Source organism: Chelonia mydas, chromosome 15, assembly GCF_015237465.2.
Source record: "Chelonia mydas isolate rCheMyd1 chromosome 15, rCheMyd1.pri.v2, whole genome shotgun sequence".
Lineage (NCBI taxonomy): Eukaryota > Metazoa > Chordata > Testudines > Cheloniidae > Chelonia > Chelonia mydas.
In genome coordinates, this window is record NC_057856.1 from 11884597 (window position 1) to 11899799 (window position 15203).

The 15203-nt window shown below is 43.9% G+C and overlaps 2 protein-coding genes across 2 annotated transcripts in view; one reads left to right on the plus strand and one right to left on the minus strand.

Annotated features, from left to right (window-relative positions):
- GNAZ (G protein subunit alpha z) overlaps window positions 1–15203 on the plus strand; it is a 264810-nt gene that overhangs the window by 84811 nt on the left and 164796 nt on the right. The gene's annotated exons all lie outside the window — the stretch shown is intronic.
- RSPH14 (radial spoke head 14 homolog) overlaps window positions 11719–15203 on the minus strand; it is a 200183-nt gene continuing 196698 nt past the window's right edge. Inside the window, exons 5-6 of the mRNA XM_007061588.3 lie at window positions 13156–13292; window positions 11719–12002 (exon numbers count right to left, since the gene is read on the minus strand). Of these exons, the coding sequence (XP_007061650.3) occupies window positions 11764–12002; window positions 13156–13292 (376 nt within the window). The 3' untranslated portion in view covers window positions 11719–11763. The remainder of the gene's footprint in view (window positions 12003–13155; window positions 13293–15203) is intronic.

Sequence of the window (15203 nt, forward strand, 5' to 3'; positions counted from 1 at the left end):
TTTTAGGACTTTGCATGTTCCTCTATTGTGCGCTCTCATTAATTTAACACAGATGTACCTGACAAAGAGCAGGGATGTTTCAAGACACAACCGGTTCTGTGCTTAAACCAGAATATAAGTCCAAAATTGAACAAGGAAGAGAAGGAAGCTATGCAGAGAAACTTGATCAGCACTTTTGGCTGCCCATTTGGAGACAGGTAAGTAAGTGTCACTGTCATCATCTCACTGGAGATGACCACAAAGAACTCAACCAAATTGAATATTAACAAATCCAAATGACCTCTAAGTTATTCCTGCCTCAAGGCTTCGCAGTGCATCCATCCTGTTGTCTCTGTTTCTGTTGGAATGTTAGTTTTTCAGGACTGGGACGGTCTTATTTTATGTCTCTGTCTGTGCTGAGTACATTGTTGGCATATACTAAGAAGTAACAAATACGAGTAACTTAGCACGCTTGTATTTGGCTATGGATATTTTCCACCTATAAATCAGTGTTGCTATGATGACCTAAATAACTCTAGTGCTGTTGTTTTGAGATTGCACCGTGTTCTTCAAAAGAGAAATCTTAAATTTGTTAATTGTACAGAGAGAAACTTATGTGAAATATAGATTTGTATTAATTAAAATGATTAATTGTTAAATTCTGAATTTAAACGTGCCTAACAGATGAAGAGTAGAAGCACTAAGAGCCCTACAGGTAAAATTCTAATCTAGTGTTTCAGAAACAATTAAGCTTCAGGAAAATGCTCTGCTAAATTTCATTCACCTATAGTTTTTGTACAATTGACTTTCTCTTCAAAGTTTACTTTAGGCCTTCTGACAATATGTAAACATTTCATTTATTTCATAGAATCATAAAACTGGAAGGGATCTCGAGAGGTCAGCTAGTCTAGTGCCCTGCACTTGTGGCAGGACTAAGTATTATCTAGACCATCCTTGACAGGTGTTTGTCTAACCTGCTCTTAAAAATCCCCAATGATGGAGATTCCACAACCTCCCTAGGCAATTTATTCCAGTACTTAACCATCCTGACAGGAAGTTTTTCCTAATGTCCAACCTAACCCTCCCTCGCTGCAATTTAAGCCCATTGCTTCTTGTCCTATCCTCAGAGGTTAAGAAAAACAATTTTTCTTCCTCCTCCTTGTAACAACCTTTTACATACTTGAAAACTGTTATGTCCCCTCTCACTCTTCTCTTTTCCAGACTAAACAAATCCAGTTTTTTCAATCTTCCCTCATAGATCATGTTTTCTAGACCTTTAATCATTTTTGTCGCTCTTCTCTGGACTCTCTGTAATTTGTCCACATTCTTCCTGAAATGTGGCATCCAGAACTGGACACAATATTCGAGCTGAGACCTAATCAGTGTAGAAGAATTACTTCTGATGTCTTGCTTGCAGCACTCCTGCTAATACATCCCAAAACGATGTTCACTTTTTTTGCAACAGCCTTACACTGTTGACTCATATTTAGCTTGTGGTCTACTATGACCCGCAGATCCCTTTACTTCTCTGTGTGTGAAATCTTCCTTTGGCTTGATTCCCCAGTGCAATCTTGCTAAATTATAATCTGTCCTTTCATTTCATGATCACCACTTTACAGGAAGGGCTAGGAATACCCTGACCTACAGGACATACTAGGTGGTAATCCGTAACATGGATGAATGTTCTTGGCACCGGAATGTTGGTCCACAACACATTGGAAGTTCTGCTGTATAATTCATGCATAGCTATGGCTCTTCCTTCTCTGTTAGTTCCTCTAATAAGAAATGAGATTATTTTGTGCCATCTGTTGTAAAAAGGTTGCATTATAATATTTTTTTGAGGAATGTGGCAAATCCTGGTTAAGACCATCTAACCCATTTAGTTTGTTCTTGCCCTATCTGAGGGTCCCAGAGCCCTTCATGAGATTGAACAGGAGGATCAGATCCTGGAGGGGAACTCTCAGATATCGAGCTGAGGTTGAGGGTCTGATTTTTAGCAGGGAGATGCAGGGATCACCATGAAGTTGTGGGGGAGGCAGTATGAGCCACTACAAATTTAAACTGAAAAATTAAAAAGTCCTTCCTAATTCAGGCTCTTGAGGGGCAGAGATACAGTGATGGCATTAAAGCAATTTTCTGATACTGCAGGTAAACCTGTATTTTGTTCCTTTGTCTCCTGTGGTATTCCAGTTTTCTGCACTGTGTCAATGCAGTGCATCACAACACACTGCTCCTCTGCAGTATTTTACAGCATGAGATACCATGCACTTAGATACCAAGGTGACAAGGGCTCAAGAATTACTATGGCTTAGATAGATTAGAATGGGTAGATGCATTGTGTTGCAATAATTGGGATTATTTCTGCACTAGCATACATTCTCCTGTAGCATTCTTTGTATCATATGTATTGCTTAATACTTTCACCATTATGCAGCATGCTCCACTTTGCTACTGCAAATGTTTATCTGTGCAATTCACACTCCTTGCAGTATACTGCAGCAAGCAGCGCTGTACCAAAGCAAATGAGTTTAATCTATTGTTATGCACAGTCTGGCAGCAGTCTGGCAAACATAGCCTCATAATGCAAATAAGATCGTACAAAGGATCACTGCTGTACTGTATGTGGAATTTAACATTTGAAAACTAGTTTTCAATTAATATATGTACACAACAATATGAGGCCAGCATAGAAAAAAATTGTTGTGACTGAAATGACACATGCATTTTAAACGGGCAGCTGTAATAGTACCAGTGCGATACTTGGGAGGGAAGCATGATGCATCCACATACCCAAGGGGTGCAACTGAGCCTAAGACTCAGGTCTATATAATATGGACTTCTTGTTTCCTGAGTAGGGATCTGACATTTTTATCACCATTCTCATCTAGTAATGTAACACTTCCATCGTCTTGAAACCAAGTCACCAACCATTGTAAGTCATCTGTTCTGCAGTGAGTAAGGTGATTCTTAACTCTCTCTCTCTCTCCTGTTCTTTAACAACTATCCCTCAGCTTTTAAAACAGAAACCAATGGAGTCCAGAGTTCACAAATTTTGTTTCCATAAGTCAATATTTGTGTTGCTTGGCAGCAGTTTTACTCAAAGCTGCTCATGTAAATATTATGTTGTTTTCAATTCTGTGAATAGGACGATTTTTTTAAAAGTGGTGAATTAGTACAAGGAAAATTCAGGGAAGAATTTCTTCTGAAGTAGGGAATTATCCTCTTCAATTCACCACACTGTTTATTTCATCCATTCATTTATAAAAGTAATTTCATTGTTTATTTTTTTCTCAAAAAAAGATGCCACAACAAAACCCCTCAAAGATTGAAAAAAAATTAAACTAATTGATTTGATTATTTGTTAGTTTTTTTACACTCAAGTGAGAGATCATTTCCAGAGACCTACAAACATCTAGTCCTTCCACTCTTGCTTGGGAAAATATTGTTCCATAGGGTACTGAAAGAGTAACAAAAACAACGCATAACGAACCTGTGGAACTCACTCCCAGAATATATAAAATATATAGTAAAGAGTTTAGTAGCATTACAAAAATCAATAGTCATTTATTAGGAAAATAATATATATCCACAGGTAAATTAACTAGGTTAAAATATATAAAGGATATAAAACTTTTGTGCTTCAGGGCATATGCCAACCATTAACTGTCTGGGGTTAGGCAGAAAATTTGCCTGTGGGAAGTTACTGCATAATTGTCCACAATGAAGGTTTACACCTTCTGCTGATGCATCTGGTATGTACCACTGACTTAGATGAACCATTGTTTTAAAGTGGTATGGCAATTCCTGTGTTTTTGTGGGATAGATTGATTTAGCTCTATCCTTATCCTGCATTCCTGGCATGTTCTCATCTTAAGTTCTGTCTAAAGTGGGAAAATGCTATATTGTTGACTACTGTTGTTAGCATCTGGACAAGATGGCTATCAGCATCTTTACAGAATGCATGTCTCATCAAGTATCTGTCAACTGTCAGTAATGGGGCAATTTCTAAGTATAGACAGGGCTGTTCAGGAAGTTGAAAGGAAATGCTTATAATGGAAATTGGTTACTGCTGGTTCAGCTAAGATCAGGAAGGGAAAGGAACTCATACTGAAAGAGGGAGAGAATGGATCCTGTAGGGATCAATTTCTCCTATTGCAGGAAAATAGGAAGGCTACTCACCTTATAGTAATTGCAGTTTTAAGATGTGTGGTCCCTATGGCTATTCATTGTAGGTGCACACATGCTCTGGGTGCTGAGGGCTGGAAATTCTTTAATAGTGTCTCTTGATCCATGCCTGTGTCCTGTGCCTCCTTGTACTTCCATGTGAGGGCATAAAGGGCAGCATGGACTGACTGCACCCCAGTTCCGACTACAGCGAGAGGAAGGAGGGTGGGTTGTGAATACCAATTGGGACCACACATCTCAAAGACCTGCAGCTACTCTAAGACGAGTAATCTTCCTTTCTTCTTGAAGTGATGGTCTTTAGAGTTATTTATCGTGGGTGACTCCCAAGCATTGCTCCTGGAGGAGGAGGTGCGAGGAAGTATGCTGTACCACAGAATGGGGGATCACTGAGCAAAGGAGGCATCTGCGGCCAAAGCTTGGACCAGAGCATCATGCCTGGTGAATGTGTAGGGAACTCCAAGTGACTGCTCTTCATGTCTTTGAGAGGGGAATTCCTTGTAAGGAATCTACAGATACAACTTGAGCTTTCATAGAATGGGCCCTGACAGTTTGAGGAGGAGGGGCTTTCATGATGTCACAGCAGAGGTATTCAGATTGGTTAAGGTAAAACTCAGATGGCACCTTAGATATGAACTTAGGATGTAGGTGTAAAGAAACTTTGTCCTCGTGAAAAATAGTATAAGGGGGATCTGCCTTAAGGGGTCCAAGTTCCCCTGTCCTTCTGGCAGAGGTAATAGCCATCAGAAAGGTAACTTTGAAGGACAGGTGCAGGAGGGAACAAGAAGCTAAAGGTTCAAAAGGTGGTCCCATGAGGGCAGAAAGACAAGGTTAAGGTTCCCGGCAGGGACTGGTTTCAAAACTGGAGAAAATGTCCTTATGATGCCTTTTAGGAACTTTGCACTAATGGGGTGAGTAAAAACAAAACAGCTTTTCACTGGGGAGTGGAAAGTGCCATTAGCTGCCAAACCAGACGTCTTTAGCGAGAGAAGAAATGGCAGTACAAGAGTGATATCTGATGCCTCTTCACATAAGCAATGCTACAGGCACCAACAGGAGAATTGTTTCCATTTCGCAAAGTAGCTCTCCTGCTGTTCTGGAGAATGGCTTGAACTCCCTCAGAGCAGGCTTGCTCTAGGCTCACTATCCATTGAAAAGTCACACTGTCAAAAGTAGGGATGCTGGAATATGGGTTGGCTTGCCCTGCTCTCAGTCTGGGACAATAGCCCCTGAAATGGCTGCAGGAGGATGCATGGGCAAAAGACTAGTAGTTGTATGGTTGTGAACCAAAACTGCCTTGGCACCAGGGTGCTATGTGTATCACTGTCACTCTGTCAAGTTTGATCTTCCTGTGTACCTGAGGAAACAGAAGGGATGGGAGACATGGCACATATCTACAGTTTTGACAATTGTACCTGGAATGTGCCCCCTCTGGGGTTGAGGCCTTTGGCAGTCCGGGAACAATAAACTGGACGCTTTTTGTTGTGCTGGCTTGAAACAATCCCAAGATGGGATGCCCTATTGCTGGGTGAGGTTTCCACTTGTGATCCATGTAGAAATGCCTGCTGAGGCTGTCTGTCCATAAATTCATTAGCCCTGGGATGTGTACAGCTGAGAGGGTGATCTGCTGCACTGGTTCCAAAGGTGGATTATGTCTTCAGACAAAGCGGGAAATCTCACTCCTCCCTGCTTATTTATATAGTAGATGGTGGTCATGTTGACTGACCTGACATGGAAAAGTATGAACAGAATGATGGTGTGATGGGTTACGCCTCCCCCCGCCCCTTCTGGGGTGCCACCTGACGTACCACTGAGCCCGCCTGTTCCACCAGCCTGGGCTCCCTTACACTGTCCTGCTGATCCAGGTCCTCAAGCCTTCTCCAGTACACACACAGGTAGGGGGACACCCAGCTGCTGAAAGAAATCAGCTGAAACACTGAAATCAGCTCTGCATGGGAAAACTCAGCTAGGGAATTGCCCAGCTCTCAAGTGGACCCCCCTCTAGAGTGTAAACCCAAAATTGTATCATCTTGCGCTGCACATAGAACTGTACAGTGTAAGATCATAAAATTCGCTCCCTCCCTCAATGTGGAGGAAGATATGCACAGCCTTTTGCCCCCCAGTTATGAATTCCACAAACTGGTTTCAGAGAAAACAAAAACTAGTTTATTAACTACAAAAAATAGATTTCAAGTGATTATAAGGGTTAGCAAACAGATCAAAGCAAATGAAACAAACACACAAGCTAAGCTTAATACTAAAGAAACAGTTACAAGTAGTAATTTCTCACCCTAAATGTTGTTTTTAGACAGATTGCAGAGGTTCTTGCAGGCAAGTTGCTCTTGCTTGCAGCTTAAAACTCCAGGTATTTCTTTCACAGGCCAGACACCTTTCCACCCTGGGCTCAGCTCTTCCCCCACCCCGCCTTGTCTTTGTTTCTTAGATGTTCACAGCAGTCATCCTGGACGGGGATTCAGTGAAGAACAAACACTGATTATGTCACTCCCCTGCCTTAAATAGGTTTTACATATGGCGGGAATCCTTTGTTTTCCAGTGTGGTCTCCCCCATCCCTCCCAGTGGAAAAATACTGGTATTCTATCATGAAGTCCAGTACCAGGTGACATGATCACATGACCCTGTAGTGTCAAAGCAGCCATGACTCAAAGGCTGTTTGTAGCATCCCAGGAAGGTGGGAGATTAGCATCTTCAAAGATCTGTTGTTCTCCCTAATGGTCCATTGACTGGTCCCCAGCTAGTCAGCCAGACTGATTGCATTCTGTCTGGTGGGCATTCCCCAGGTGCAAACACTTTTGTAGTACAGATGTATAGTCAATATTCCTAACGTTAGATAAAAAAATGATACATGCGTACAAATAGGATAATCATATTTAGTAAATCATAACCTTTCCAATGATATCCACAAGACTCATCTTGCATAAAATACATCTTAGATATGCTATAATCATATTATAACAATATTTCTATGAAGAATATGGGGCATAGTGTCACAGATGAGCAGGAATGTCTTGCATGCTTTGAGAACTGCTCAAAGCCTAAGTAGGTTGATATGTAGTCTGGATTCCTGTGAGGACCAGGAGCCTCGAGCTGTCTGACCATTGAGATGCCGCTCTACTAGCATGGGGGTATCTATAATAAGAGTCTTTGTAGGTGGTACGGGAACAAAAGGGACCCCCACACCTACTGTCTTTCTTTTCCCACCATGTGAGCAATGTCAGTATGTCTTGAGGAAGAGAGAGCTTCTTGGCTAGAGAGTTCCTTCTTGGGGCATAGACTGCCCATAACCAGATACGAAGACATCACAGATGCAGAAGTGACACAGGAGAACGCCATCATGTGGCCTAACAGAACTAAGCAGACCAGGCTGTAGGAGGAGGGCCGAGATGAAGCTGGCTGATGAGATCCTTCATGGCTAGGAATCAGTCCAGAGGTGAGTAGGCCCTTGCTGTGACTAAAGTTCAGGTCTTCTCTAATGAACTGTATGTTTTTTAAGGGTGTTAATATGGACTTGTCTAAATTGACTTGAAATCCTAGGGAATGAAAGAATTGAAGTGTGGCTGTGGTAATTGCCTGTATCTTTTGGTAAGACCAACCTGTGAGCAGCCAGTTGTTCAGGTAAGGAAATGTCAAACTCCCTTATCTGTGGCCACCACCACAAAAACTTTTGTACATACCATTGGGCTCACTGAGACCAAAAGGGAGCACCCTGTATTGAAAGTGCTTCTGGCCCACTGCAAAGCACAGAGACCTTTTGTAAGTGTGCTGAAGGTCCAAATGAAAATGTGTCCCCTTCAAATCAAGGGTTGTAAACCAGTCAACTGAGGTGAGGGAGGGTATGATAGAGGTCAAGGTGGTCATTCTGAAGTTTATGTCATATAAAGACATTCAGCTGCTAAGGTCCAGAATGGGTCTCTGACATTTGTTCTTTTCTGAAGTGGAGAAGTATCTTGAGCAAAAGCCTTTTGCCTACGTGAGATTGTTGGGTGGACTCTGGCCTCCAACTGAAGAAGGGAGACCGCCCCTTGTTTGAGAATCCTCTTGTGAGAGGAGTCCCTGAAAAGGGATGGGGAGGTGAGGGTTTTTTGGGGGGGAAGCAATTCTAGAGTATAGCCTTTTGATATAATATTCAGGATCCATTTGTTGTGATGGTACACCACATCGGAGAAAAAAATGGGCCAGGTGGCCCCCAAAGAGGATGGTAGCAGGTGTTAGAGACTGACTGTGGAGTCTTGGTCACCACGTCAAAACACCTTCCTAGGAGGTGGATGACACTGAGAAGTGGAGGGCAGCAATGTTCCCTCTAATTTTTTCCATTAATGTGCAGAATGAATTTTGTTGTGTACCAATATCGAGATAATGTGCGGCTGTGCGCCACCAGTAAAAACAAAAAACCTAGATATAATATATATTTTTTAAAAGTTACCATAGGGATAATTACTCCAGCCAGGACAGGTTAGGCATTTTAGAACTCACTACTCAAAGAATTAAATTTAAGCATAAGAGAGAAATACAAATTATTAAATGCATAGACCAGTCAAAAACTCAAATAACAGCACTTTGAAAGAATAAAATTACAGAGAATATATGTGCATTGCAGGAAGTATCAAGAAGCAACAACAACAACAATACAAGTATGTGTTAGGAGGTGAGTGTGAAAGACAATGTGTGTGTGAGAAAGAGAGACAGACACACACTGTGTATGTATGTGTGAGAGAGACATGCGTTGCCCCTTTAAATATGTTGCCCTTTTAAGTAGATCGGCACTCAAAGCAGATACAGCAGCAGCCACCAGCAAGCTCCCTCATCCCACTCCTGAGCCCTGTCGCGTCCCCCTCATCTGCAGAGATGGGGTACAGGGGCAGGGGGAGAGAGGACGCCCTGACATCAGCACCCCCCCCATAGCTCCGCACAGTAAGCAGGAGGCTCCCAGGAGCAGCTCCAAGGCAGAGGGCAGGAGCAGCGGAGCAGTGGGGAGAGGGGCACCTGAAGTGTGTGGCACTTGATAGCCTGCTGCGCGGCCACGCTGCCACACAGCTTAGAGAGAATTTAGGAGGGCAGTGGTGCTGGGTGTCTACTCCATTGCATCTGTCCTCTGATGGAAAAAGGATGGAGGCAATGAATGATGATGAGGTGGAGGAATCCTAGAATACTTTCTCCTGGGTGCCAGAGTAAAAATACCTTAAGAGCAGAGGGTAGCACAAGTGTCTTTGAGGGTATGCAGTGACTCGTCAGTCTTGTCACTAAATAAGTTGGTAGTCTCAAATAGAAGGTTCTCAATTGTGGTTTGGATCTCTTTGGGGAAACTAGAGGCCTGTAGTCATGAATCTCTTCTCATGACTATCGAAGTAGTCCTAGAGTGTGCCGCTGTCAGCCACATCGAGGGGCACTTGGAGGGAAGTTTGTGCAACTAGCTTTCCTTCATCCAGGATGTCCTGGAACTGAGGTCCACATTCTTGAGGGAGCTTGTTCACAAATTTTGATAGCTTATTGTAATGTAAAAAGTCATATTTGGACATTAAAGCATGTTAGTTTGCTATCCAGAATGCTAAGCTAGCCAAGAAAAACAGCTTCCTTCCAAAGGTGTCTAGTTGCATGGTATCTCTATCCGGGAGAGTGGACTTGGGCTGGTATAGCCGACTTGGTTCTGTAACTGTGTGCATCACCAGGGAATTGGGGTTAAGGAGGGAAAAATTCCACTCCCATGGGGTGGGGGGGAGAGAAGTAATGCTTCTCAGCCTGTTTTGGGGCTGGGGGCTCGGACGCAGACATATGCCAGACTACACTGGGAGATTCCATGATAGCCTCATTAATCATGAGTGCCATTTTAAAAAGAGCTGTAGCCTGAAATATGTCTAGGAGCTTAAGGGTTTCGTTCTGGACCTTCTCCAGAGGAGTCTGGAGAGTGCTGCAATTCTCCTGAGAAGGCCTGCTACTGGTTACAGTTATCTGGACGTGAGGGAGAGACCGGTGATACTGCCTTGTCTGGAGAGCAGGTGGTGCTGGTTGATCCTCCTCCATCAGCTGCTCCCATGGAGATTACTACTTTGCTGGGTAAGGAACTCAGGATCCTCATACTCAGATGCCCAGAAGCATGGATCCCAGGAGCTCGATTAAATCCACTGTGATGGATCATAGTGGAAGAGAGGTGATCCCCATGCTTGGTACCATTGGTCCCTGGTCTAGAATTACTCTTGACAAGGCAGGGAAATGGCGTTGATCTGGAAGCCATGTCATGACTGATAGACCTCTGTCGGCTAGCTGAAGGGAGTGACAGTACTGACTCATATTTGTCCGATAGGTCTCCTTGTGTTCCATCACTGGGGCTGGGGGTACCATAGGACCTGTTTCTGTCAGAGGTGGATAGGAAAGAGATGGAGGCTGAGCCTCCAGTTCCCAGCAAGGCCCTGGTACTGGCAAATGTTGCATCAGTGGAGTGGGGACCTCCCACAACAGTGTTGGTACCACAAAAACTATGGACTCTGGAGCTGCATAGATAGCCACGTCTTCCAGGAGAGTGTATTGAGGACCCACATGGGGTGAACTGCCCAGTGTCCTGGGCTTTGTCAGGACTGTCGATGCCCTCTTACAGATGGAAAGCCTAGCCACGTCTTCCAGGAGAGTGTATTGAGGACCCACATGGGGTGAACTGCCCAGTGTCCTGGGCTTTGTCAGGACTGTCGATGCCCTCTTACAGATGGAAAGTCTGCTTATGGACGATACCATTGGACTATGGACTATCTGTGATATTTGCACTGAAAAGTCGGGCTTTATTAGCTGAATAATGTCCAGTTAGGTGTATCTATGTAACCTGCCTTCCTCCCCCCTTCAGAAAATGGACTGAACTATTAAGAAGGGGTTAGGCTTCATCAAAGAACATCATGGAGATCCTGAAAGACATGGAGCCTTCAGAAGATATAGAGTACCATAGTGGATGGTAGTCTCCACTCAAGAGATGTCACAGAAAAATCACCTGCAGAAGCATAAACAATCAAAGAGCTTCAGGGTTGGGCAGCCCCTGCAGAAGATGCTAGGGGGTTCTGAAGGTGTGACATCTCTTTCAGGGACTGTTAGGATGCTCCAAGATAGGTTGATTCCCTTTGGCTTATGCCAAGGAGCTCAATGAGAGGGCATGAGTGGTTTGTCTCCTTTACAAAATGTTACTGAGCTCTAGGAAAAATGAACCCCTGAGTGGGTTTTAAAGTTCTAGAATTTGAGGGACGGCAACATTTGCTTGCCATTCAGTTTGGTGCCTTAAAGAAGGACAGAGAAGGTACAGTGTGGGATGTAACTCCCAGCTATAGTACCTTCACTTATCATAGGTAAAAGATAGTTACACAGAATGGCCATACTGAAGTAATAAAGTAAATATTTCAGGGACTCCCTGTTCCCTATTCTAACCCCAAGACCACACTGTTCCCTATAGATTTCTATGGGCAGAAATACTGAGGAGCAGTTGTAGGTGAAGTAAAACTCTTGATGTGCTAAAACAGATAGGGATTTAATACAGAACATTTGAGGAAAAAGTCTGTCACACAATGTGCAGGGGTTTTGCTGCTATTTTATTGCTTCTTGATGCCCTGGGTTTAAGGTTTCCATTCGATGACTTTGATGGCAATTTTTGCTGCTCTGCTTACAGCCTCGCTGGAGTCATTCAACTGCCCTCGAAAGAGGTCCACATGGTTCAGTAGTGTCTTGCGACCCTCAGGGGCCTCAGACAGCATGGTTAGGGCTTTGATTGCATTCAAGCGTACTTTGCTGGTTTCATCATCGACCAGCTTCAGTAAAGGTGGAATGGCATCTGCACTAAGGGCTGCAAATTTCCCTGAGCAAGAAATAATTAGACTTAAAATTTGTTATTGACTATAATCAAATAACCACTTAACAAGCCTGAACCTGTTAATAAACAACCGTGACCACACACTACAAAGAGATCTAGCTCTATCTCCAGCTCTGGTTCTAGATTTTGAACACTTCAGTGTTTGGTAGTGCTGAGAGTTGTGGGTTTTGGTTCAGCCCATCTCTATTAGAGACCACAATAAACCTCCATTTTTTTATTCTTAAGAGAGCAATCCCACTACTTTAGCTAACTCCCCCTACTTTCCACATTTTATTTATTTTACTTTGAAAAGAATCACTTCGATCTCAAGAGACATCAAATGATAAGAAAAAATGTCTCAGGGCAAATGTCTTCAGGAACACCCTACATTCTTTTCTTTTCTAAGACCATCTAAGTAAATACTTAGATCCACTCCTGTGTCATCTTCCAGAGCAAGGGGGGCATTTGCAATGGTAGGCAGAGGAGGATTGAAACACAATTACTGTTATTAAGGATTCTTGTATGTCCAATTACACATTCAGCACACTGAAAAGTTACCCATTCGTGTTTTCAAAGTCATGTATCTGACTTTGATGAGAACTTATGCACTTCTCCAATTCCCACTCCCCCCCGGTTGTTGGGGGAAACGGTACCTTTTAAGCACACACAAAACTACAGGAAAGTAATGGAAAACGTAGGCAGTCCTGCTCTCAGCTAAGGATTGCAGGTTCAAAGCATTCCCAGGGCAGTTGCTGGTTGTGGGACTCTGACCTGAACTTAAGGCTTCCTCCTAATAGCATCTTTGAGGAAGGGTGGCGTTATAACCTTTACTTGCCCTCTGCCAGAGTGAATCTTCCCCAGGCACAGGTAGGTCTGACATACATTTCCCTGAGCCAGTGGAGGTAGATCAAACCAACTATATTGCAATACCTAGACACTATGGGTGAACAAAGTAGCTGAGGGACAGACCTAATGAAATGTCCTGTTTTTACTAGTTTCTGCAACAAGTTTAGCATGATCTGAACCTAGATTTTTTTTAAATTTATCTTGGAAAGTTATGAAATAAAACTGTCAGCTGATCAAATGGCACTAGTCTGATAGCTGAACGAAGAATTCTCTGCTTTACAGGAAGTATCCCAGCAGGAGCTGCTTCTCTCACCTTGGGTCGTAATGGTGGCATTCATCAGTGCTCCTGCTGCATTGGCTTGGACCTCAGGATCTGAATCCTCCAACAGGCTGACCAGCACTGGGATAACCTCTTCATCCCACACGACATTTTTTCCTTCCAGAGGGACACTGAGGAAGAGAGAAGGTTAAAGTGCTTTCTTGAAACTATGTCAACAATCATAGAATCATAGAATATCAGAGTTGGAAGGGACCTCAGGAGGTCATCTAGTCCAACCCCCTGCTCAAAGCAGGACCAATCCCCAACTAAATCATCCCAGCCAGGGCTTTGTCAAGCCTGACCTTAAAAACTTCTAAGGAAGGAGATTCCACCACCTCCCTAGGTAACGCATTCCAGTGTTTCACCACCCTCCTAGTGAAAAAGTTTTTCCTAATATCCAACCTAAACCTCCCCCACTGCAACTTGAGACCATTACTCCTCGTTCTGTCATCTGCTCCCACTGAGAACAGTCTAGATCCATCTTCTTTGGAACCCCCTTTCAGGTAGTTGAAAGCAGCTATCGAATCCCCCCTCATTCTTCTCTTCCACAGACTAAACAATCCCAGTTCCCTCAGCCTCTTCTCATAAGTCATGTGTTCCAGTCCCCTAATCATCTTTGTTGCCCTCTGCTGGACGTTTTCCAATTTTTCCACATCCTTCTTGTAGTGTGGGCCCCAAAACTGGACACAGTACTCCAGATGAGGCTTCACCAATGTCGAATAGAGGGGAATGATCATGTCCCTCAATCTGCTGGCAATGCCCCTACTTATACCGCCCAAAATACCATTGGCCTTCTTGGCAACAACGGCACACTGGTGACTCATATCCAGCTTCTCGTCCACTGTAACTCCTAGGTCCTTTTCTGCAGAACTGCTGCCTAGCCATTCGGTCCCTCGTCTGTAGCGGTGCATGGGATTCTTCCGTCCTAAGTGCAGGACTCTGCACTTGTCCTTATTGAACCTCATCAGATTTCTTTTGGCCCAATCCTCTAATTTGTCTAGGGCCCTCTGTATCCTATCCCTACCCTCCAGTGTATCTACCTCTCCTCCCAGTTTAGTGTCATCTGAAAACTTGCTAAGGGTGCAATCCACACCATCCTCCAGATCGTGAATGAAGATATTGAACAAAACCGGCCCGAGGACCGACCCTTGGGGCACTCCACTTGATACCGGCTGCCAACTAGACATGGAGCCATTGATCACCACCCGTTGAGCCCGACAATCTAGCCACCTTTCTATCCACCTTATAGTCCATTCATCCAGCCCATACTTCTTTAACTTGCTGGCAAGAATACTGTGGGAGACCGTGTCAAAAGCTTTGCTAAAGTCAAGGAACAACACATCCACTGCTTTCTCCTCATCCACAGAGCCAGTTATCTCCTCATAGAAGGCAATTAGATTAGTCAGGCATGACTTGCCCTTGGTGAATCCATGCTGACTGTTCCTGATCACTTTCTTCTCCTCTAAGTGCTTCAGAATTGATTCCTTTAGGACCTGCTCCATGATTTTTCCAGGGACTGAGGTGAAGCTGACTGGCCTGTAGTTTTCAGGATCCTTCTTCTTTTTTTTTGAAGATGGGCACTACATTAGCCTTTTTCCAGTCGTCCGGGACCTCCCCCGATTGCCATGAGTTTTCCAAGATAATGGCCAATGGCTCTGCAATCACATCCGCCAACTCCTTTAGCACTCTCGGACGCAGCACATCCGGCCCCATGGACTTGTGCTTGTCCAGCTTTTCTAAATTGTCCCAAACCACTTCTTTCTTCACAGAGGGCTGGTCACCTCCTCCCCATGCTGTGCTGCCCAGTGCAGCAGTCTGGGAGCTGACCTTGTTCGTGAAGACAGAGGCAAAAAAAGCATTGAGTACATTCGCTTTTTCCACATCCTTTGTCACTAGGTTGCCTCCCTCATTCAGTAAGGGGCCCACACTTTCCTTGACTTTCTTCTTGTTGCTAACATACCTGAAGAAACCCTTCCTGTTACTCTTAACATCTCTTGCTAGGTGTAACTCCAGGTGTGATTTGGCCTTCCTGATTTCACTCC